Source organism: Mixophyes fleayi, chromosome 8 (assembly GCF_038048845.1).
Source record: "Mixophyes fleayi isolate aMixFle1 chromosome 8, aMixFle1.hap1, whole genome shotgun sequence".
Taxonomy (NCBI): Eukaryota; Metazoa; Chordata; class Amphibia; order Anura; family Limnodynastidae; genus Mixophyes; species Mixophyes fleayi.
Window position 1 is genome coordinate 13,785,928 of NC_134409.1, and position 26,624 is coordinate 13,812,551.

The 26,624-nt window shown below is 41.7% G+C and overlaps 1 protein-coding gene across 2 annotated transcripts in view; it reads left to right on the top strand.

The window, feature by feature from the left end:
* Positions 1-26,624, top strand: part of ST6GALNAC3 (ST6 N-acetylgalactosaminide alpha-2,6-sialyltransferase 3) — a 215,078-nt gene that overhangs the window by 110,664 nt on the left and 77,790 nt on the right. For both annotated transcript variants that reach the window (XM_075181933.1, XM_075181934.1), the window contains one exon: positions 12,399-12,808. In XM_075181933.1, the coding sequence (XP_075038034.1) occupies positions 12,399-12,808 (410 nt within the window). The remainder of the gene's footprint in view (positions 1-12,398; positions 12,809-26,624) is intronic.

Below are 26,624 nucleotides of genomic sequence, written 5' to 3' on the forward strand. Positions count from 1 at the left end.
TCTACTCACCGGTTTTCATAAACGTCTCCACATGTGAGTCATTATTTTGCCACAAGCCATGATGTGTCGCCACTAAGAGAACTGTTCCATTTATGTTCCACTTAATATTTCCCAATAAACCCTTTCATCATCGTCATCATCATTTATTTATATAGCGCCACTAATTCTGCGTTGTACAGAGAATATTTTTATCATTTACATCTGTCCTTGTCTCGTTGGAGCTTATAGTCTAAATTCCCTAACACACACTCAGACAGACTAGGGTTAATTTTATCAGCAGCCAATTAAACTACTAGTATGTTTTTGGAGTGTGGGAGGAAACCGGAGCACCCGGAGGAAACCCACGCAAACACGGGGAGAACATTCAAACTCCACACAGATCAGGTCATGAAACCACTGAGCCACCGTTCTCCCCCTTTTTTATTATTAACATTTATTTATATAGCGCCACTAATTCTGCAGCGCAGTACAGAGAACTCACTCACATCAGTCCCTGCCCCATTGGAGCTTACAGTCTAAATTCCATAACACACACACACACACACACACACACACACACACACACAGACTTGGGTCAATTTGTTAGCAGCCAATTAACCTACCAGTATGTTTTTGGAGTGTGGGAGAAAACCGGAGCACCCGGAGGAAACCCACGCAAACACGGGGAGAACATACAAACTCCACACAGATAAGGCCATGGTCGGGAATTGAACTCATGACCCCAATGCTGTAAGGCAGAAGTACTAGCCACTGAGCAAGCGTGCTGCCCCCTTTACAATACAATACAGACCAGTCACATTGTCAGCTTTCTTTGTTCATTTACAGTTTGCAATACTTTAGTAACTTTAATTCTTGAAGGATTTATTAGATCCCCGTGTGGTAAGATAACAGCTTCTAACGCCGTAAATTGGTCTGAGAACAGAAAGCGGTGTGACCTGGAGGAAACAGAGGACAAGAAAGGAAAATTCATCTTGTTACCATTGGCAGCTGTAGGATTGGGGTGCCAAAGAGTCTCTAATTACGCATGGCTGACATACCTTAACTGGGGTTTATACATGACCTTTTCCAATTCTGATCATTCCGTCATTTAACGGCCTGACCTTCAGGTTTGGTGGAAACACTTTTGTGATAAATGCCCAGATTTAATAACTAGAACTCCCTCACAAATGACCTTTCTTCAGAAATGTCTTCTTTTCGTACAGGAAACGACTATTTTTCGAGTGTTTTTTTTTAAGCTTTAATTTACAGATTTTAATTATCTTTCCTATTGTCTGCAGAGAAAAAAATGCAAAGGTCAGGAACTTCATTCTCTTTGCTGATTAAAACCCATACAGCGTTTTGCTTTTCCCTAATGCATCATTCAAAAAAAAAAAAAGAGATAATTTCATTTATCAGAAGCGCTGGCTGCAGTACAGTCAAGAAGTTCTATAACAATAGCAGACTATAAATTAGATGAATAGACCACATCACGCCAATCATCGGCCAGTGTGCCTGGATCTAAATTAAAATGTAGACAAGCTGTGGAGAAACTTGTTAGTTGTGTTTTGAGAGGTTCGTTTGGAATGGATATAGCTGGGTCTTGTGGGACTCTCTGACTCATCTGCTGTTAGCATGTGGTTATGCTTATAGATTTTCTTCCCTCATTCATTCATCAGTTCTGATGGTTCTATAGAGAACTGATTGGTATTGGATAAGACACCAAGTTTAGCTGCCTTTCCCAGAATCCTCTTTACTACCAAACAACAAACAGCTGTGAATGGCAGTTCGAGTCCTTGGACCCGGCATCAAATATTAAACTATTGCCCTTTACTATAAAAACATCTGTATAGACATCTACGTAGTACAATGAGCTTTAAAGGTACGTCCTATCATTAACTAAATAATCTTCTCTAGCCAAGCAACCATCTCTAGAAGATTGGGAGAAAAACAGGAAACTGTGCTCAATGAATTCTCCAGGTGTAACGTCACGGAGAACTTGGAATCTTAGTTTTGTTGACTGAAGTTGACTGAACAACCTATAGCAGATGTTCCTTTGGCATATGAGTTTCGGTTGTTCGACTTGATCCATGAATGACTAAATCTATCTGATTCACCGCTCAGTGGTCTATTGGATCTGGTCATTTGGCATTCTGGCTGATCGACTCAATGTGCCCAATTAGAAGGGGCTTCACAAAGACATCTAAGATAGTTATTCCCACAGGGACTGAAGAGATACACTTTAGTCTCTTAGCATTTACCATAAAAACGGATTTAAGTATACATGGAATGGGCTTCTATTTTTCGACATAGAAAACCGGTTTCATCTGGCAGATGAGGTTCATGTCATTATACCTACTAGGAATAGCTGACTTTGCTCCCACCAAATACAATTGTATATTACTGATGCTACTGATTGCTTGATGCCCGTAAGACGAAGTTGTAATACTATGGAAGGTTTAGACTCACTCACTCCCAGCATCGGTTCAACTGGTGACCCTTAACCTCCGACGCATTTCTAAAAACATGACACCCCTGGGTAAACTCCAGCACAGATGAGTGAATGGATATCTGTGTGTGACAAGTTGCTTTGTTCCCTTTTTTCAACCAAAATAAAAATACATAAGTAAACATTTCTAAAGATAAAAAGTTAAAGTAGGTATTATAGTATAATATAATATAGTTAGTTAGCATTGTAATGTACAAATTGCATTAATCCTCCTATATCTCTTGGTTTCCAGAGACTGGGCTGTGTATTGTAGACTTGGCTACCAGAGACTGAGCTGTGTATTGTACACTTGGCTACCATGGGGCTGTGTATTGTACACTTGGCTACCACGGACTGGGCTGTGTATTGTACACTTGGCTACCATGGGACAGGGCTGTGTATTGTACACTTGGCTACCAGGGACTGGGCTGTGTATTGTACACTTGGCTACCAGGGACTGGGCTGTCTATTGTACACTTGACTACTAGGGACTGGGCTGTGTATTGTACACTTGGCTACCAGAGACTGGGCTGTGTATTGTACACTTGGCTACCAGAGACTGGGCTGTGTATTGTACACTTGGCTACTATGGACTGGGCTGTGTATGGTACACTTGGCTACCAGAGACTGGGCTGTGTATTGTACACTTGGCTACCAGAGACTGGGCTGTGTATTGTACACTTGGCTACCAGAGACTGGGCTGTGTATTGTGCACTTGGCTACCAGGGACTGGGCTGTGTATTGTACACTTGGCTACCAGAGACTGGGCTGTGTATTGTACACTTGGCTACCAGGGACTGGGCTGTGTATTGTACACTTGGCTACCAGGGACTGGGCTGTGTATTGCACACTTGGCTACCAGGGACAGGGCTGTGTATTGTACACTTGGCTACCAGGTACTGGGTTCTGTATTGTAAGAATCATATCAGTATGTCAGCCACTATAGACTAGCCGTGGTCTATGCCTTAATCAACCCCCTTTCCCATAGAATATGTGTTCTCACAAAGCCCCACAAACACATTTGCAGGACCCCTGCACTGCGTCTCAGTGAGAGACTTTCTGATGTTCATGTAAAGTTCTCTTTATTTAGTTTCAATTGCAACTCTGCATCAGACGCCCATTGTTCTGAAATCCTGATGCCGTTTGCTAAGAGATCTAAAATGACCTAGGGCACAAGATAACACCCCGCACAGTATTCATATTTTAGTGCAGAGGATCAAGTAAAATATATTTTTTCAGCGCAGAAGGCACATTTCAAAGATATTAGGTTTATTTATTTTATTTCATTTTGCATCCAGCAATGTAAGGACTTAGTACCGCTTGCATCTGGAGCTTAGGTGTTTGTGTCGTTTCTGCGTTCGTAAATATTTGTCAACAATAGCTGCTAAATCTGTTAGTGGATTGCTTGTTGCCAAGGCTTAAATCTGACTATGAAATAGCTTGATCTACATAACCAATTATACATCCGTAGACTGAATTCTGCACTCGCTTTGTCCGCCCCATGAAGTGCTTTTAACCTGGGTGTATGTGAGACTGACATATCGCATCTCATTAATATCTTTGTGTTGATGGTTTATTCCCAGTGATGCTTCTAGAGCCACTAACAGTCATTAAAACAGCTGTAAAAATGCAGACGTGACTAGTGCCACTTTTTCCCCTTCTGCACAATTGCGTGGGGTAAGTTCATGGCTAAGGGACCTATTTCTCAAGACTCAAACATGGGCAGTACAGGATCCCTCTGTGAGTCGTCTTGCTGGGGCGTGTTCATGTAATCACACCTCCCAACTGTCCCGATTTCAGCGGGACATTTCTGAACTTAGGGCTCTGTCTTGCCCGGGCACATGTTTGTCCCGCGTGGGGAGAATTTTAGGGGAAGAGAGATAGCTAAAAAGCAGCAACACCATGCAGCCATCGGGGGGCGTGCACGCAGCGGCTAGATTGATTTTCCTTGCAAACCGTTCTTCCTCTGCTGAGCCACTCTGTCAGCCTCTACATTGGCTGCCTGTATTTCAACGAATCCAATATAAAATTCTTCTACTAACATATAAGGCCGTCAACAAAATTGCATTTCCTCACTTGTCTCAAAATATCTCCCAACTCGACACCTCCGTTCTGCACAAGATCTGTGTCTCGCTTCCACTCTCATCACATCCTCCCATTCTCGGTTACAGCACTTTTTTCGGGCTGCACCCACTTTGTGGAATTCCCTCCCTTGCACAGTAAGACTTTCCTCTAGTCTTCAAACCTTCAAGCGTTCTCTGAATACCCACCTCATCAGACAAGCTTATGATATTCCTCAACTACCATCTTAATCTCCCTAGGTTACCCTATTACCACCCTCTACACAGCTAACACAAGACAACAACAACCCTGTGACCAACACTGCAACACACACAGCCCACTCAATACTTTTACCTTTGCATTCTAGCTGGTCCAGTGTGCAATATGATGTAGCACATGCCCTTGTGTTTCAAACTCCCGTTGTCCTATAGATTGTAAGCTTGCGAGCAGGGCCCTCTTACCTCTCTCTGTATGTATTACCCAGTATTGTTTTATTAATGTGTTTGTTCCCAATTGTAAAGCGCTACGGAATTTGCTGGCGCTTTATAAATAAATGATGATGATGATGGGGCCGGAGCTACGTTGTACTGAGGAGGACAGAGTCGCGACACGAATTGCATAGTCACGCCCCCACCCTTGTCCTTTGAACCTACCCTTAGGCAAGTGTGCTTTAAATTCTGACTTGTGTAGTTTGAGCTTCATTGATTTTATGCTTAAATCTCAACTAGATAAATGTCAGGAATTTATTCAAAGGATTTGTTGTTTCAACTCGATGAAAATCTCATTGAGATATAAGTCTGTGACAAATATCCATTTGCAGCACTGACCAGACTTATTCCACAGAGTGAACAGTCAGAGTAAATCTGAACCATTTTCTGTAAACTCTTGTATTTTCACCCATAATGAAAGCAGGGTACAGAATGCAGTAATTTAGCCCTTGGATAATGGCCCGGCTGTCTTGAGTTTGAAAGCCCACGTAGCCTAGAGAACACATTAATGTGGGCTCTGTTAGTGGTGGGAGGTAGAAGTCGTTTTAGAACACGAAAAACACATTTCAAAATTGACTGCTCAATCCTGTTCACTTTACAAACAATTAATTTCTTTCTTTGGTGCTGAGAAGAACTGATTGTTTAATAGTTCTGCTGACAAACATTTACTGAAAAAGACTCACATAAAATGGCTGCCTTTGTTCTACCCACAAACACGCGACTAACCTTTGTTTCCTTTTTTTATTGGGATAATTTCTGAAGTGGAATAATGAGGACGTGTCGCACATATTTATAAGCAGTAACACGCCTATTTGTCTGCTAGGCACAGATATGGGAGCACACTTCTCAGTTTTAACATTTGTCTGTGCAGACAGTAGCACAACATTTTGCTTGTGGTCCGTGACAGAAAAGACGCGTGTCAGCAAAAGTACACATCACCTCAATGTCCCTCCTACTAACCACGTAACGCTATCTCCTTAAGGCCTCGTACACACAGAATTTAAAATAAGGCGTTAAACGTACATTCATAATGCCTGCTAAATGCTGACAGTGGAAAATATACTGGTAGCGAATAGACCTAAACGTACAGACTTTCGGACCAACATTCATTTTGCTTTGCATCCATTTTAGTGTTGCTTGGTGCTTGGAAGCGTTATCACACTCTGTTAAGAGCAAAGGCATTGTACAAGGATTTGTCTTCACTTTTAACAGGTGTTGTTTTCCAACATCCTTGTGTATGAGCCCTAAATCATAGGCAAACCGAGGGGGGGGGGGGTTACTAGTGCCTAGAAACCCCCCTCCAAGCCTGGGGCACTGTATAATTGAGGTGGCTGGACCCTGCCCCCGCTTCACACGGCTCTGCTCGAAAAGAGAGACCTGCATGCACCTAACAGTAGTGCACGCAGCATTGCCCATGTATGGGGATAGGGAGAGTTGGAGAGCAGCCAAGCACTCTCTAAAATTATAGCCCCGTCCCCCATGCATGCTGGTCGCACCCACTGGCGCCGTGGTGTGGAAACCCCTCTCTGCAAATCCTGCGTTTGCCCATGTAAAGGGTTAGGAAACTTCTGGTCACATTGCCGTATTTACCACAAAGTGACAGTGCGGTCTACCGGGCATACACAGGTCATCTCAGGTCAGGATGCGAGAGTCACGTGATGGACTTATATTCAGGGTTGGCACCCCATGTGCCCCTCACCCCCTTACCCAGGACTGTTAGACATCCCTTAAAATATGGCGCTGTAGGTCACTACCTAAGTACGCCTCAAGGTATCTCCACCACTGCTCCCATCCACCCCTGGAACGACCTCTTCACCCTGGTGTGGACCACTGAGATCTCCGGCTGCATTAGTATAAAGATTGCAAAGTGATCAGGATTTCCTACTCCTTTAATTAATTACAACTTTTTCCACCTAAATTACTGCACGTTGGATACATAGTTTTATTTCATTCGCTATGAAATGACGATTGGCCATATCCAGTCCATCACAGAAGGTAAAAATTTGCTTCCATCATAATCAACATTATCTTGTCATTCCAACTTGAGCGTGTGCCCTTACAAATATACGCATCTGCGCTAAATATCTGTCCTTGGCTCTTACTTTTAGTTATTAGAACCATAAGTAAAGTGAACTTAATCTACTCTGCCAAGGCCCACCCTTCTCTGACATAAATGAATTGACAGTGAGCAGGGAGCAGAGCCTAACTAAGACCCCAATGGTAAATAATATTTAGACTTCCAAACTAGAAGAATACAGGTAAAAATAATAATTATAATAAAATAAGTTCTCATTGTTTAAATAGATTTAAAATATATTCTAATATACAACAGCTGCAATAACTTTGGTAGTGTGGATCCACTGCGTACTACGAACAAAAGAAGAATCAAAACATGATTTAGTAGTAATAGGCAAATAAATAACAATTACTTAGGAACAAGATGCCATGATATTTCCTACATCCTAAATAGATATGTGGGAAATGTAATTATATATGCACTATGATGTACCGCGGAGTCAGGACGTACGTGGAGTCATGCGTCCTAACTTTCCATATAGGAACACAAAGTCCCAGGGAATTAAGCTGACAATAGTGCTAAATACCAATTGTAATTTTCGTGTCCTCTTTGCCATATAGAAACAACAATTCCATAATCATTCAATACGTAGTGAAAGGATCCCCAGTGTGCATTAAATCACCTTACGCGTTTCGTTGCATTAATCACTTTCCTCACAGGTATCTATGATCGAGCTGAAATTCAGAAGCTTATATTCACCACTAATTACCATATCATTAATTAACTCACTCCTGATTACAAACATGTAACAAAACCGATCCACAGATACATGCAGGGAAGGCATAAACAAGGACAGATAGTTGTACATTTGAAAAACTACTAACATTCATAAGAACAATACTAAATTATATTTAAATAGGCAATTCATATTAATAGGTATAATAAGCGCATTCAGACCAGCGCATCCTCTATGTCGCCCTTTTTTCTTTCTACCAACCTGCAAACAAATATTTATAATATTTATAATATAAAATCATGAATGGAACTTCAGCGCTAGAGCGCCATAGGGCTGACGAGCTCAGCAGCGGTGGAGGGCGACGCAATTGAGTTTCATGGTGACAGCCACTTTTAATTTGCGGTTGAAGAGCACAATACCAGTGGTGGGTCCTGTGCAAAGCCAGGGAAGGGGGATGCACCCCCTTTCCAGTTTGTGGGATTATGGTGTTTGCTGTGCTGTTCTTTGCCACTATTTTCAAATGATTATTAAATAAAACAGTGACTATTTTTTTCGCCACCTATGTCTCCATGACCGTATTACGGAGCAGCCTAGCGCTTCAAACAAGCTGGACACACTATTGTGATGTAGCCACGCCTCATAGTTGCCAACATTGGCAGCTTGTGTCCCGGGAGGTCCGGGAGGCAGGTTAGCCCCGCCCCCAATGCTGTCACCACCCTTTTTGACCAATACAACTAGGGGGCGGGGCCACAATAACACGTCCATGACACCGATAAGCCCTCTCTCCCGGGAGTGTGGGAGACTGACCCAGATTTCGGGAGTCTCCCGGATATTCCGGGAGAGTTGGCAAGTATGACAACCACTGTTGCAGAAGAGACAAGGGGGTATATTTACTAATCTGCGGGTTTGAAAAAGTGGGGATGTTGCCTATAGCAACCAATCAGATTCTAGTTATCATTTATTTAGCACATTCTACAAAATGACAGCTAGAATCTGATTGGTTGCTATAGGCAACATCCCCACTTTTTCAAACACGCAGTTTAGTAAATCTAGGCCAAGGGGTTTATTTACTTAACTACGGGTTTAAAAATGTGGAGATGTTGCCCATAGCAACCAATCAGATTCTAGCTTTCATTTATTTAGTGCATTCTGCAAAATGACAGCTAGAATCTATATAATGTTTGTTGTATATAATATAGGTATTATTTGTATTGAGTTTTATATAAATATGTATGAATATGTATGTGGAAGGATAACTTATTTGATTAAAGCCAAAGTTAGAACCCTCTCCCCCATAAAGAATCCTGTGCTTACCCCTGGTATGTAAAGAGTTACACATACCTCCTAACAGTGAAAAAAAGCTTAATTAGAAAAATTAAGTCCCACCCACTATCCACCAAACCATGCCCACATTCAGACAACTGGACAGTCCTGCCAGAATCATACTATTCGGAGGTGTGTGTACATGCTTCATATCATTCCTCGTATTTGCGGTAAGCAGCTTGTATCTAGCAATAGTTCTTTGGAATCCATATGGTTTTCTTAAGGCGCTGTGTCTTGTATGTTCAATAACGACTTCCGTGGGTAACCAAATACAATTATAGCAATAACGACTTTATCACCCAGAGTACTTAGCTGTGTTCTTTACATATTTAATTATATAGCTCATTATGGTTTTAAAAAAAAACCTCATTTCAATGGCCAAGGCAACATTGAAATGCTCATATTTTTTATTTCTTACAATCAAAATGACATTTATTATCTGTATAAAATCCAAGTGTTTTACAGGAATCTGAGAGCGATAAGAGCGCTTCCAGAGAACTCGCCCAGATTACAGCTGACAGGCTTTGTTAAGAGACAATTCATATAACTAACCGTAATCTCTCCCTGCAAAGCAGACTGCAATTTATCTGTATAAATAAAAAATGCAATATGCTGCTCGGTTTTATATTGCTTTCCTGTTTTTATGCCCAGATTATCCATAAATCTATTCAATAAAATTGAAGCAATATTAATGTTTTTCACTTTCTTCTTTCCAATCTATGGTTTTTTTGATTGAATAGGAAAAGATCCACTATGGGAAGCAAATCGTTATCCTGCATCTGTCGTTTTTTTTAGTACAGTGTCTGAAAGAATAGAAACAAATAGCGGAGAGAATTTAGAGGAGTAAAACGGAAATAGTCTGGCCGTCCTTATGTGCTCAGTATTACTAAATAGGTCCGACTTAGTTGTGCTGAATTCTAACTGTGTCCTTAAGTAGAATATATCCCGGAACTCTGTGGCTGCTGATAATTACATATATATATATATATATATATATATATATATATATATATACACAAAATGCAATTACATATGTACGTATATATGTGTGTGTGTGTATTTGTGTGTGTGTGTATCTCTTTCTCACGCTCTCTCTCTCTCTATATATATACAATTCAGTTATACCTATCAAATGGTTGTAATCATATAGATTCGATCCGGATTCACGAGCCCACTTATAGTCCAGGAAAATATTCTGGTAGATGGTGAACACCGTAAATACTCACGGTCTCCCTCGTATTCCTCGTTATGTAGTTCTCCGGTCGTTGCTTCTCTCTGCTGTAGGTGTCTGAGATATAGGGGCACATTTATCAATATTCACATAAAGTGAAAAGTAGTTTTCAATCCTTATCGCAATGATAAGGATTGAACTATTTCTCACATTTATGTACAGCCCTGCACAGAAACAGCAGTTCCGAAAAACTGCTGTTTCAGTGATAAAAAAAATCATACTTACCCCCCTCTTCGGAAGCGCTGTCTCCAGGTCTTCTCTTCACTCTTCAATTGCGCATGTCCAGTTCCAAGAACTGGACATGCGCACACAGATCTCCTATCTGTCTCTGCAACGATAGTTGCAGAGAGAGCGCACTGAGTGACAGGGAGGGATCACATGATCCCTCCACACATGCGCTGTCCAGCTCTGCTCTTCGAAGCAGAGCTGACAGCATTAGATTTCTTCAATTCGGATGATGTACGCCAGCTTCAGCTGGCGTACATTAACATGACAAGTTCCCGAAAAAAATGTTTTTTTCGGGACTTGTTAGAATGGTGACTGCTCCCAAAAACTAAGAGGAATGCAAAGCAGCAGATATCCATGATATCTGCTGCGATGCACCCTTAATAAATTTGCGGAGGACAAGAGGACACCTTAATGACCCGTTAAAAGCACTATCGTGCTTTATTAAATATGCCCCATAGTGAGTGAACAAAATCTGACAGGGCAGAAATTCAGATGGTACTAGTATGTTCTTTGTATATTTGATCCAATGCGTTACCCTCAATGAGTATAATATTCCAGATCCGTGAAATCAATCAGAGATATGCTCAGGGAATGTAATATAGCTGCTGACGCGTTTCGACTCTATAGTGAGACCTTTTCAAAACATATTTACATTTCTTACCTTTATTTTTTTTGTCTTGTGTTGTCATTCACACCAGTCACTGCCCATTGAGCTTACAGTCTAAATTCCCTAACACATGGGTTAATTTTGTCAGCAGCCAATTAACCTACTAGTATGTTTTTAGACTGTGGGAGGAAACCGGAGCAGCCGGAGGAAACCCATGCTAACAGGGGGAGAACATACTCCGAAGAGATAAGGCCATGGTCAGGAATCAAACTCATGACCCCAGTGCTGTAGGGCAGCAATACTAACCACCATGCCACTGTGATTTTATGATTAGGAGACCTAATGTTCTTGAAAAGACCCCTACCAGATTCTACCCCAGACACTCTCAAATCTGTCACTGCTCCCCCTGCTGGAAGTGTCTATACAGCGTGTAGCAGTCAGCCGGGCCCATGTTCTGGTGATCACTGCTGGTTATGGATTTTGCTGGGGTTGGAGGCATCCCAGGGAGACCAAAGGCCTTTCTTCAGTTACTTCGGGATCTCCCAACCCCAAAATGCGTTGACCAGAAAGCGGAAGCGGATAGTGGACAATGCGTGAAGCAGCTGCTTCAAGTCAGGAAGAAGTAGGGGGCCACAAAAGAGCCCAGACTCCAAGGTAACTGCTCTACGAGCTATGGAGAACAGAGAAGGTCCCATCAAGTTTAGGGGGTGTAATCATCTGTCAGTTCACCCCTTCCTAGGGTGCATGGAGCCAATGCAGATAAATATTTTAAAAAGAAAAAACAATTACATTAAAATACAGATTTTATGCAGGGGGGTTGCAGTAATTTAACAAATGCGTCATGTATGCTTCAAAAGTGATACACACGCTCCATGGGGGTATGAGCACACACCCATCACAAACATGGTGACGCCCCCGGCATAACATAACCACACCCCTTTGTTGTCTGTCCTGATTTGTTGGGCGGTATGTTATAGCAGATTAAAACATTCTAATATACAATAATAGACAGGAATAGGGAAAAACATTGCCGGTATTGGAAAATAATATTTAGCCAGGACAGGAACACTTTACATAATATGATTTCATGTAATTTTTACCAAAAACAGGCATCCTGTGGTTTCTCAGCTGTTACAGAACGACACACCCGATTCTGCAACAGCTTCGGAGCCACAATTTGCCAAAACCTGTTATAAACTGATACCTGTCACCGTGTAATGCTAACTCTCCCGTTTCTCTCTAGCCTCTACAACTTGACTGCAGCCAATGCGCAATAGTATCGAATTCGGGACAGATGATTGGTCAGAAGGTAGGACATGAAATTGACCGCTCTTCCTGCATATGGAGGATGAACAACGCCCCAACTAGAGGCTACACAGAAGACGTGGGTAAGAGGACAACGATCCGGGTGGTGTCCCATACCAGCGTCCCTCTCCTGCTCAAGGACCCAGATTACTTCTTCAAGGAAACCAATGGCACCATCTATGTCATATGGGGTCCTTTCAGGAACATGCGACAAGACGGAAAGGGGATAGTGTACAACATGTTGAGAAAAACGGTGGAAAATTACAGCAACGCTAAAGTTTACGTAACCACCGAGATGCGCATGAACTACTGCGACAGGGTCTTCAAGCAGGAGACCGGGAGAGATCGGTGAGATGCATGCTTTACTTTGGGGTGACTATACCATGGCCTGATTAAGGATTTAGGCTGCCCTAGGCTAATATAATTGTAAAGACCCTCACTTTCTATGCCAGGCTTATATACGTTAGGTAAAAACGAACGTATCCTTGGCTTTTTTAAAGGGTCATAGCAATCTTTGCCACTCATTTCATTAAAATCTGGACTATATAGGCACGAACGAGCGCTACTGAGGAGGAAGATGTAGAGGGGGGGCTGTCACGCCTGCGCCAGCTGCCATCCATGTCTTTCCTACTCAATTATTCTCAAGCTCAAGCCTAAAGATGACTCATTGACTTCAGCCTTTACCACGGGAGTACGTCAGGATTAAAACCTTACTACATTTTTCTTTCATGTTTTCATTTTACTTCGGAGAACAACTATTCTCTTACATTTTAAAATTAATTTCAGTTTATACCTCTCTCTGTCACTATTTTGCACCCCCCTCCCAAAAAAATAATTTTTTTGCAAGCCCCTCACTCCCCAAACACCTAACACCCTAGGCTGATGCATAGTCAGCCTATTGGATAATCAGGCCCTAGCAGTTTCCTATAAAGCTAGTATAACATCCTACAAAGTGTGGTTTATGGTGATCTAGAATCAAATAAGAGACTTATTCGTACATATAATTACAAATGTGCAGAGACCTATGGCGACCACTGAAATATTGTCTTCTATGACTGACTTGTATTATTCTAATTTAGGCTAATTGTTGATTGTTTGCTACAGATAGCTTGACCTTTGCACTCTTGCACCTATGTTAATGAATGCACTGCACAGTCATCTGATGCACCGATAACTGTGACAGCTCAGGAAATTATTACGCACTAAAAACTCTCTGGGATCTTTTACTTTACAGTCTCCCTCCACAAGTCTCTTCTGCTTGTTTTCACTAAGGCATATATGACAACTTTCAAAACTGTTGCGTCACCATAGCCCCGCCCCCACTATAAACTGCCGAAATTCACGGCATTGAATAGCGGGACGGGTCTTAATGACATGATTAGGCCCCGCTACCGCTATTCAATGCTGTGAATTTTGGCGAATCCTGGAGGCTTGCCTACTCTTCCGGAAGTCCGGGAGGACCCCTCGAAATTCGGGAACCTTCTGGGAATTCCGGGAGAGTAGGCAAATATGCCATAAGGCCTTTCTGCCCTCTTTTTCCTCTTCTTCCCGCTACCCAGTTTTTATACCTTGCATGTTGAACTTCCCGCAATGTGATAGTTTACTGTTTTATTGCATTTTATGTTCATTCTGTTGTTAAGGTTAATAAATCTTTGTGTTGAATAAAAGAAAAGAAAATTGAGCCATGCCCCAATCTGCCTAGACTCCGCCCTGATCCATTCAGTGCCACTCCCCTTTATGATCACGACACACCCTCTCTTTGATAGGCCACGCCCCATCGGTCTGGTTGAATTGAGGACAGCCTGCTAAAATCAGAAGTATTGGGGGGGGGGGGGTAAGAGTTTGTGGACTGGACCTGTATTCATGAGGATGAAGCCTTTCAGTTCACTTTGAACCAATCAATATTCATGAGATTATATGATACATATGATTTCACTATGAATTATTGCTGCCACCAAGATGGTAATTCCCTACTGTAGCCTGCAGCTGTTATATTACTGCTGTTCATATATAATATGTACCGCTCCTGCCTTACAGCAACTGCACACACTTAGATTGCAAGCTCATTTGGGCAGGGCCATAATTTATTGTGATCCCCTCCTTGTGCTATACTGCGTAATATTGTATAAATAAAGCATTATAATAATATTCAGATGCAGTACTTCACTTCTCTTGTTTTCTGTGATATCAATAACTTTATTCGTTCTGACATCTTCTAACAGTTTCTTTAAGATGTATGTACATTTTTTGCAGCGTCCTTAGATTAGCGCTATTCAAAGAACCAGCTTTGTAGCCCAGCCGCATTGTAATAACGTCAGTATCATCCGAACATTGTTCCCTCATTACACACGGGCCCCACAGGAGCCCCTGAAAGAAACCAGTATGCATTATTTATGTCTCTGATATCTGTCGAAGTGCCTTTCCTAGTTAGGCCTTCGGGCCCAATTACGAAAAGCCATTGAACACGTCGTACATTATGAAACAATGAACAGAACTTTGAAATAAGGTGTAAAATGGGCGATATCATTTTTGGTAGACGTGCCGTCTCGTCCTAAGCTTCTGCGGCCTGGAAAACATTTTTTTTTTTTTATATATGATAATTAGTCTCCGTTCCCTCATAAACTATAACTCAGCCCTCGCTGATAAAAGTCAGGGAGTTATTGAAATGCAATTTGTTTGGTTTAAATTGAAGCTTCAACTCTCATTTAAAGAGTATTAGATTGCTGTGAGGGGAAAAAAAAATAGTTTGTCAGAGAATGAAATGGATCTCGCTCTCCGGCTAAATGATGGTAAAAGAGATGACTCTGTGTCGGCGTCCAGTGAGAAGATAAAGAGAGTTATGGCAGCTGAGATGCCTCATGGAGATGTCAGCCAGAGTAGTACAGGGACATTACACAGTGGTTCAGATTGTTTATCAGTTTATTTATTAACAGTTGTTTACATGGTGCCGAAATATCACTCTACGGGTCTTATTTATCAGTAATCTGCATTTTTCGGCATTATTTAACTATGTCTTTTGCAGTTCTTCAGTCCAACTTTTCAAAACTATTTAACATTATTTATTTGCCGAAAACAGGTTTGGGGAAGTACTGTTTGCCCAGCGATGTCTTTCCCCGCTAGCTTAATGCAGCAATGAAAGAATTGGCCAAAAGCCTGTGCTTTGGCAGATTGAAAAGCTAATTTTCAACGTATCTTTAGCAATAGGTAATAGCTACTAACATCATAGAAACATAGAATTTGACGGCAGATAAGAACCGCTTGGCCCATCCAGTCTGACCATTTTTTAACCTATGGTAACCTCAAACTCTATTTGATCCTTTATTCTTTGTAAGGATATCGTTATGTCTATCCCAAGTATGTTTAAATTGTTCTACTGTATTATCCTCTACCACCTCTGAGGGGAGGCTATTCCACTTATCCACTACCCTTTCTGTGAAGTCGTTTTCCTCACATTTCCTCTGAACCTACTTCCCCCCAGTGTCAGTCCATGTCCTCGTGTTCTAATACTTCTCTTCCCCCCAGTGTCAGTACATGTCCTCGTGTTCTAATACTTCTCTTCCCCCTAGTGTCAGTACATGTCCTCGTGTTCTAATACTTCTCTTCCCCCCAGTGTCAGTACATGTCCTCGTGTTCTAATACTTCTCTTCCCCCCAGTGTCAGTACATGTCCTCGTGTTCTAATACTTCTCTTCCACCCAGTGTCAGTACATGTCTTCGTGTTCTAATACTTCTCTTCCCCCCAGTGTCAGTGCATGTCCTCGTGTTCTAATACTTCTCTTCCCCCCAGTGTCAGTACATGTCCTCGTGTTCTAATACTTCTCTTCCCCCCAGTGTCAGTACATGTCCTCGTGTTCTAATACTTCTCTTCCACCCAGTGTCAGTACATGTCTTCGTGTTCTAATACTTCTCTTCCCCCCAGTGTCAGTGCATGTCCTCGTGTTCTAATACTTCTCTTCCCCCCAGTGTCAGTACATGTCCTCGTGTTCTAATACTTCTCTTCCACCCAGTGTCAGTACATGTCCTCGTGTTCTAATACTTCTCTTCCACCCAGTGTCAGTACATGTCCTCGTGTTCTAATACTTCTCTTCCCCCCAGTGTCAGTGCATGTCCTCGTGTTCTAATACTTCTCTTTCCCCCAGTGTCAGTGCATGTCCTCGTGTTCTAATACTTCTCTTCCACCCAGTGTCAGTACATGTCCTCGTGTTCTAATACTTCTCTTCCCCCCAGTGTCAGTACATGTCCTCGTGTTCTAATACTTCTCTTCCCCCCAGTGTCAGTACATGTCCTCGTGTTCTAATACTTCTCTTCCACCCAGTGTCAGTACATGTCCTCGTGTTCTAATACTTCTCTTCCACCCAGTGTCAGTACATGTCCTCGTGTTCTAATACTTCTCTTCCCCCCAGTGTCAGTACATGTCCTCGTGTTCTAATACTTCTCTTCCCCCCAGTGTCAGTACATGTCCTCGTGTTCTAATACTTCTCTTCCACCCAGTGTCAGTACATGTCCTCATGTTCTAATACTTCTCTTCCCCCCCAGTGTCAGTACATGTCCTCGTGTTCTATTACTTCTCTTCCTTTGTAGAATGTTTCCCTCCTGCACCTTGTTATAACCCTTGATATATATATGACAGTTTCTATCATGTCCTCCTGTTCCCTTCTCTGCTCCAAACATCGTCTGTAGATGGCGTTAGCAACCAAGGACAATCTCCGAATAGCTAAGCTTTTCACAGCTTGTTAAATAAGCCAGTTTCACCGTCCCCGTAGAGAACTATGGAGACGGCAGTTGGGTTCGAAAGTCTAGTGACTGCCGCAGATATCTCCAATATCTCTGGTGTTGCAGGAGTCTGGGTGGCAATACTGTAGCCATGCATATCAGCTGCTTGCACCATCCTCAGATGACAGAGACAGCCGTTTTCACGTGATATAAGGTTTAGAAATGCTTGATGAACAGACCCCTTAAACACTTGTTCCAGGTGATGAGTCAGGGTGAGATGGGTGGACGTTTTCCAGTCTTGCTAACTGTGAAACTCACATCCAATTTTATACCTCCCAACAGTCCAGGTTTTCCTATGGCAAAAGAGATGGGTCCTATCAGAAGCGGAGCATGGCATTGTGCGATATAGACCTCATACAGGCAGATCGGGGCATGGCCTACATTGTCCTAAATTCATCATTGGGAATATTATGAGGCATGCCAACATGTGCTACCTTCAATGACAGTGGACACCCTCTACTCTTTCCAAACCACCACCCATAACTGTTAGAACATACTTGTCAACTTGTTGAATCAACCCTCCAGGAGATCCTAGTGGGCAGGTCTATCGGCAATGCCACAATCGCATTGTTGAGGAGAATGGGAAGAACTAGATTTGTAGCATTATTACATCATTGAGGTCTCCTCTCCCACCCACTTCACAAGTGGATAGGATGCGGGAGTGTGGACTGCTCTCCCAGGAAGAACTACTCGGAATTTGGGAGTCTCCCAGATATTTCGGCAAAGTGGGCAAATATGTGTTAGAAACAGCACCCCGAAGGATAACACAACATTGACTGCACATATTTTTTCCTTTAACTAAACATTTCCCCCGGCTTTTAAAACATACAAGGTAGAGTGGATTCATATTCACATGGTTAGAAATAATCCAGGGAATGCAGAATGCCAGCTACCCACAAGTCACAAACAAACAGCATAAATAATTGAATCAAACAATTATTTCTACGGCATAAATCTGTCTCTTTCAGTGCACGATGCGCAGATATCATTTCACTAATCGTCTTGATACATAGCTCGCCTCGTGATTTATACATAATCAGCGGGGCGATAACGAACCAACTGGCCTCACATATCTGTCTCCCGGAAAACCTGGTGATTTCGGATACAAATTAAGACTGTGTACTGAAATGTATTAAATGTTATTAGATGTGTAGATCAAGTTTATTGTCTACAAAATGAAACCTTTGGGAGGAAATTGCTCTCTAGCAGCGTTTACGAGTCTTTGTTGTGTATCAGCCGCTTTCTCTTTTGTATCCTGTGCGATAGATTGATGACCATAGGCTGAAAATCTTTTTTTTTTATGTTTACCCCCCGAACCATCGCTAGACCACCGTGGGGACCAGAAAGAAAGTTCTTTCAAGAGAAATCATTTCCATAAAAGTCTCGGAGCTTTGGAGATGAGAACATTTTTTTTTATATATATATATATATATATATATATATATATATATATATATATATATATATATATATATATATTTTATTTCTGTTTGTTTCTTTGTTACTTGTGTCTGGAGATAATCAGGTCTCCGATAACATTTTTAATTTCACAGAATTATGTGCCCTGTCACTGAAGGCTCTTATTTCACAAGAAGGAATTAATAAACTAGGTAGCAGAGATATGTCTGGATAAAATGTGTTTTTCCATCCCCTGTGGTGAGTCTTCTTTCACAGACATGTCCTTATTTGCTAAAACCGTGGTTCAAGAACAGTTGAGTGAATGACATTCCTATATTATGTTGCATTTATCAACGTTTTAGATAGGTATTGAATAGAAAGGCAGAGTATAATCACCCAAAGCATAATTACCCAGGGTAGAGACATCCAGGTGACTCGTTTATCAAGGTCGACTGTAATTAGTAGCTCAAGGGAATGCTAATTAGTTTAGGTGACTCGGAATGAGTGCAGGACAGTGTGGGTAGATATTCCTCTCTATCCTGGGAGTCTGACTCAGACAGACAAATTGCATTACCACTGCTTAGCAATCTCCTTGTAATGTATTCTGCATACATTCATATACAGTATCTGTAATGAATAGCAAGGCAAGCCAAGCCTCATTAACCCACGTTATTATAATTTCCTGGGACTTGGGAATTTCTTGGGTCTTGGAAGGGCGGGTGCACATTTATAGACAATCGTAGACAATCGTTCACGTCTTTAGCTCAGGAGTCTTTTAAGGATAAACATATATTGTGGGGGGGGGGGGGGTTCTGCAATACAAAGTCCAATCTTAGAGAAGAATTGTCACAAAGGAAGCATTGTTGGGCCATAAATGACCGTTAATCCCAGTACATCTGATGAGGAGCAAGATGAAACTTGGAACTGGCTGAACATCCTGTCGGATGATGAGTACGATCCGATAGTGTGCAGTTACTGAGCTGCATTAATCACACTGGGTCTGGCCATTTGACCTGAGTGTCGGATATGTGTGTGGAAAACACTGGACAGAGATATAGCTGCTCAGAGTTTGGACCAAGACACCACATTGCTGTGTATGGGGAAAATCGATCAATGGGCAATTTTGCTCAGGAATTAAAATTGCCCCAAATCACCATAAATACATTTTAATTCATCCCCCAAACTTTCCAGTCTATTAAAAATTGATTTGTTTTAATTCATGCCTGCCTCCCGCATTGGGGGCGTGGCCTGCTGACTCCTCCCTCCCCTGCCCATTTCACAAGAAAGAGAAGCGGGATACGGAAGGACAGTCTATTCTTCCCCGAAATTCGAGAGTCTCCCGGGAGAGTAGACCAGTAAGTTAGATGGAGCTGAGCTGATTGGGCTTGTCTTTGTTGGATTTGGGTTAGGGGCAATTATGTACCTGGTATGGGGCCCACGTGCAAAAATGTTAATTTCCTGTTGAGAACAAGATATTTAACTGAGTTTCCAGGGGATGCACCTTGCACATTCAGGGGGTATTTCTTGATTCCTTGATGTGATGGGTAACAGAGCTTGTATAGCCTTAAACTAACCAGAATTTTACACACCATTCTGAGATGGTGGAGATCGGGGGATGGTTCTTACATTGGGGTGTTGTTGGCAGTACATTTCCTTACCAGCGGAAAGCACATTTATACGCCCAACACTACCAATGTTGTAATATCATTACAAAGTACAAATATGAATGTATCTATACATTCCTCGACTCTGTCTCCGTTTCTCCCGTCTCTCCGTCTCATCCATGTGTCTGTCTGTCTTCCCCTCCCTTTAGATTGTACGCTCCTTTGAGCAGGGCTCTCCAACCTTCTGTTTCCATCACTTTTAACTGCGCTCTCCAGCTACTCAGCTCACCCCCTCTCAGTCCCTCTGCCCTCTGTCTCCTCTCGCTTCTCTCCGCTCCCCTCAGTGACTCTCAACCTGTCATCCGTGCCCACCCTCTTGGGCCATAGTTACCTGCCTGTACTCACTTTTCCCCTCCCTCCCTCTCTTTCATGCTGTGCCTGAGCCCCCAGAGTTATAGTGCTTACTGTTACTTGTACTGTGCTGTTTCACCTTGTACTGTGCCATTGTTTGTCCTTGTACGGCGCTACGGATACTTTGTGGCGCCCTATAAATAAAAAATAATAATAATAATAATATGCATGTGTTTTACGGTTGGGATGAGGTTCTTCTGTTGAAATACAGTGTTTGGTTTTCTTCAAACATAACATTTCTCATGTAAGCCAAAGAGTTTTTATTTTAGACTCATTCGCCCATGGAATATTTTTTCCAGTAGTATTCTGTCTTCTATCTACTTCTTCCATCCAGATGGTTTTTAGTAAACTTGGGCAGCAATGTTCTGCTTGGGGGGGTTATAATCCCTAATGGTGGACTCATGAGCACTGTCATCAGCCAGTGCAAGAGAGACCTGCAGATCCAGACGTTACCCTGGGGTTCTTTGTGATCTCTTGGAATATCATATGCTGCGTTCTTGGAGTGATTTTTGTCGGATGACAAGTGATTTTTGTTGGGGAGAGTTACAGTGCTGATGAATTTTCACCACTTGTACACTATCTACCTGACAGTGGATTTTTGAAGCTCAAAGTCTTTTTATAACCTTTTCCAGCCTGATGAACATCAAAAACATTTTCTGAGGTCCTCCGAAATCTCCTTTGAGGCATGGCGTATCATGGTAGTGAAGACTGAGATATATGTTGTTTGATTGACGCTCCTGACTCTAATTATCCCCTTAAGCGAACTGATAATCCTAGAGGTTCACATTACTTTTTCTAACAAATAAATTTAATCTTGTATCATTTTGACCGATAAATGAATGTAAAGTGTAGAATTTTGTGTTATTTGATTTATTGGGTTCTGTCTATCAATTTTTATGACTTAGATGATGATTTCAGAAATTCAAACAATTCTAAAGATTTCACAAATTTTCTGCCACCACCGTATATAAATTGTTTCTTCTGAGATCCTTATTTTGTAGAGTTCTGATTTTATTGCCTTAGTTTTCAAGAGGGGCAGACGTCTTATGAGAATTAACATATCCTCTAGTGTAGATGATAAACATATCAGCGTTCACTTTGGAATAGAGTGACCTCTCTAGGCTGCGTATTTGCAAGTATTATTCCAGGCCGCCGAAATAGCGGCGACAGCTGAACATTAAGAGCATATGACTTAATTGGCCTCCTCTGTTTGGTCTGTAGCGTTGTGCAAAATAATACTGTCAGTCGGTTTAAAACAGTTTCTGCAACTTGAACTTTAGAACAAAGTCATCTCAAAAACAAGATCCGTAAAAAAAAAAAAAAAACCTTATAAAAATATCTGGAGGAGTATGACAATTTTCTCAGTTGTGTCTGATTTTTGCTATTATTCTTCCTGCAACTGTTTCCTGCGCACGTCGTTCAATCACCCTAATTACTTCCTTCCACAGAGTCACTCAGTAGTCAGACTATTACTGTCAGCCGCCGGTTCAGCGTGAAACCACCTCGCTCTCAGCCTACTTGTGTGAGAGATGGAACACTTCAAGGGGAATTATGAGGTGTCCTCAACCAGGCAGACAATCAGAATACAAGAAGGCATATGGTGCAAGATGCTATTAGTTATCAATTCCTCTTATTTTTTTGATAAACAGGTTTTATAGTGACGATGTACAGTGAAAGAATTGTTTTGATGGTTTTTTTTTTGCCATTAAGATACCTTCTGGTATTTTTGCAAAATAAATTGTTAATTGGGTATAAATATGTTTAAAGTTACTGTAATCTCAATAATTTTCTTTGCGGAATGGTGCCAAATACTGGGAAATGTATATGTTAGACATTGTTTTATGTTTTCCCTGTGTCCAGTTAGTGAGCTAACTCAGAGGCTTGTGTCTCACACCTCTAGGCCTATTCTCTGCCATGCGTTTAGTCCTTCTTGGAACAGGCCACACCCCCAATGATGTCATGACCCAATAGCAATGATGTCACACACAATCTTCGCCACTAGGCCACGCCTCTCAAACAATTGTATTATGAGAGGATGATCCCACCTCAGTAAAAATGTCAGGAGAGCTTTAGGAGGAGGCAAAGGGATTATGGGGGGGGAGGGCGAAAACTGAAAATTAGGGAGTGTAACTAAATGCAGGATTGTCACAACAGCGAATATTTATGATTGTGCATTATTTTAATACTGGAATTGTGCACATGTCCCGCACCTCTGTGGTGGTATAACTTTCTAGTGTATTTGTATAGCTAATAATAGTTGCGGCTCCCTGGTTTAAAATTTATGCAATGTTCACCCTTTCTTGATCATTAAAATATACCATTCCGGAAAAGCAAATAATCTTGCTTTTGTGAATTGGATCCTTAGTACAGTGAATCCCTACACCTGTCTGTTTGTGGCTGACATGTTATACTGTGACTTGTAGTTCCCCAGCCGTTGGACAGCCACATGTTGACTAAGCCCCCTCGCAATAAGTAATTTTTATTGTTCTTTTTTAAGATCACTTCCATTGTTTTCACTTAGAAACAATTCAATTCTATTATATATATACGATACAGGTTAAAGCAAAATGTCAATGATCATGTCATAGAACTAGTAAATGATGTCTTTAATCTATCTGGCAGCCTGGAAATCTCATTGTAAGGAGAAGGTCATCATTTCCTATGTGAGGCTCCTGCTCATTATAAGGATGTAGCATCTAGATTATCAGTGGTACACATTGCCGTGTGTCAGACTCTCTTCTGATAGGAGTTGACAGCCAAGCTGACAAATTCGAGTTGCGTCCTTGTGTTGTTTGATAGGGGAAACAGCAGGAGCAGGGCCCCGGTGTCTCATGACAGGTCTACAGTATATTCCAAGGCTGTGGTTACTCAGAGATTACCATTCTGCATTTCCTTTCATTAGCCACCAAACGTCAGCTGCATATCAATCCTGTTTCATGGCTGTCTATTAAGAGGCACCATGCAAAGCAACAGACAATATTTTGGATTCTACGTGAAAGTTCTAACATTTCCCTGGGGATCTTGAAGTACGTGAGCTGTAAATAAATGTCAGATGCCGACAGCCATCAGAGTGCGTGTTATGAGGCTTCACCCCGTGTCCCTGTAAAGAGACACTCTGCATTATTAATGACGAGAATGACTTCCTCAATAGAGAGAGATAAAGCATGTGATATTTTGCTGAAGGGGGGGAATGCTGGAAATAGAGTTGGCAACAATAACTATGTTTTTTGAGTCATCTGGTTTAATCAGACTTTAACCTAATAGTCATCATTGGCTTGGGTATGAAAACGGATGTCAACTTGTAGCTGTTCCATTCTGTTTTGAGCTTGGAAAACATAAGTGATACCTCGTCTGAAATTGCAAGTAAAAATGTTGTAGTTCCAGTACACGGGCAGAGCTAGACGATCACCTCGAACAATGAGAAGTTGGATGTATGTGCAGTTTGTATAGACAGTGCAAGATGCTATGAGATACGGTTAGTGTGGTCGGACAATGACCCTGCACAAGGTCAGATATTGGTCATCATCCAATTTCATTTGCCACCACTCTTGTTTGACATCTTATTGACCCTCGATCATGATCGATAGTCATGTTGGGCCGAAAAGTGTTTTGAAAACTGTCCATCTCGTGTTGCCTTTGTCCGTGAAATTTTTCCATGTTTTTACAGCGGATCTTGGCGTTAAGTATGGCCGCCTCTATCCTATCCAAGCCACTATGGGGCACATTTATCAATATTAACATAAAGTGAAAAATAGTTTTCAATCCTTATCGCAATGATAAGGATTGAACTATTTCTCACATTTATGTACAGCCCTGCACAGAAACAGCAGTTCCGAAAAACTACTGTTTCTGTGATAAAAAAAAATCATACTTACCCCGTCTCTTCAGAACACGATGTCCACAGATCTCCTCCTCGTACTCTTCAGTCTTCTTCTTTCAGCAATTGCGCATGTGCAGTTCGAACAACTGCACATGCGCACAAATATCTCGCTCGATCTCTGCAACTATAGTTGCAACTATAGTTGCAGAGAGCGAGCGGTGATTGACAGGGAGGGATCATGTGATCCCCCCACACATGCGCTGTCCAGCTCTGCTCTTCGGAGCAGAGCTGACAGCACTGAGATTATTCATTCAGCTGGCGTACATTATCAAGACAAGTTCCCGAAAAAAACTATTTTTCGGAACTGGTTAGATTGCAAGAGGGAGCAGTCACCATACTATTGAATGTTGACTGCTCCCCAAAACGAAGCAGAATGCAAAGCAGCAGATATCCACGATATCTGCTGCGATGCACCTTTAATAAATATGCGGGGGACACATCCGGGCATGGATTCTATGTTAAGTGCCAATAGTGCACCATCACAATTTGTTAAATATACCCCCATGTGACTTGTGAATATGAAATTCCACTGAACGCTTAAACTACAGTGGTATTCGAAGATTGAATTACCAGAACCTCTTTGAAATGGCCTGTTCTGTAAGGTCGATTCATGCTAAATTTACATTCATCTCTACTGTCCTTCAATAGAGTATGGTCTATGTGGTACCTCATGCTAACAGGAATTTAGGAGAGCATATGAATATGGAAATAGATCTTGTGATTATTAATGAGCTTGTCATGTGACAAGTAGATAAGGCAATTTCTATTTTATACGTTGTCATACTTTAATGATGCAGAGTATCAAGAAGTTTAAATTATGTTTTTCATACGTACATTATCAGAAAAAGGATTAATAAAGGCTTGCGAGTTATCTTCTTATTGTCACGAACCACTGGGAAAAATGGGCGTACTGCTTGCTGGTAGTTGACGCAACTGGACAAGGAGACGCGGAACTCCCGCATGTAGGTCTTCTAGCGAGGTAGCTGGAGTCACTAGTAGTGTACCTGAGCGAACCAAGGGAGTCTAGAGATATTCAATAGAGTAGTCAGGGTATCCAAGGTCAGCACCAGGAGATCCAAACAGAGCTAGAATACATGGCAAAGGAGTGATCAGGAAAAAGCAGAAGTCAGAACCAGGATATGCAAGACTGAATAGAACCAGAGGAATACTAAAGAACAGATCCAGCTCGTAGATATGTAATTCAGTACTCTGGCCATTAAGCAGTGCTAGAGGTTCACTTGAATAGCCAAAGGTAATTACAACTCCGGTGGCCAGTGACATCATACCAACTGACTGCCGACAAAAGATCAGAAAGACGCATACTCAGAGCGCCCAGATGTCACATCCCGTTGTTAGGTGATGGGTGCCCACTGCCAGGATAGGATGGCGTCTGTCCCTGCGGCAGGGAAGTGAGTAGGGATGGTGGGAATGGCACCTGACACTTATAAATTGATGGGTATGACTACAACAGAAACCCACCCTTTCTTACACAAATCTATTATTAAATGAATAACTAGTATAACATACAGTTGTAGAGATAGAGAAATTGTTATTTAACCAAGGTAAATCTTCCTGCCAAATTTGTAGTTTAGGTCAGGGCAAATTCCGATCCTGCCCCAAAATTGAGACTGCAGAAAGGCATTTCATGGTTTTACAAAACAAAATATCTTTCAGATTGAAACTATATACAATCCTTCTGTCTGTAGAGCTTTTAGTAAAGGCAGAGTTACAATTGATTAGTAGTGGACAATTTAATCCCTTTATTGCTCAAGAGCTTATCAATGCTTAGGAGCCGGTACTCCTTGATGGTGTTCATGATGATAATAAACCATTATCTCGAATTACTGCTTCTTTCTCAGACATCTAAATACGCCATTATGGAAAGAAATCAAGATTTGGAGACTTTTATAAAGTGAGTATAACCAGAGTCATGTTTATTTAGAAATCACTTACCTACCTGGAGAGTATTATAATTGGCCATAGATACCAGACACAATCAGATATGCAGAGCTCTCTTATCAGCATACATTCCTTTCTTCTTGGCAATTACACAAGCCTCATATATCTGGAGCTGAAATTTAACCATCTTAAATATTTAA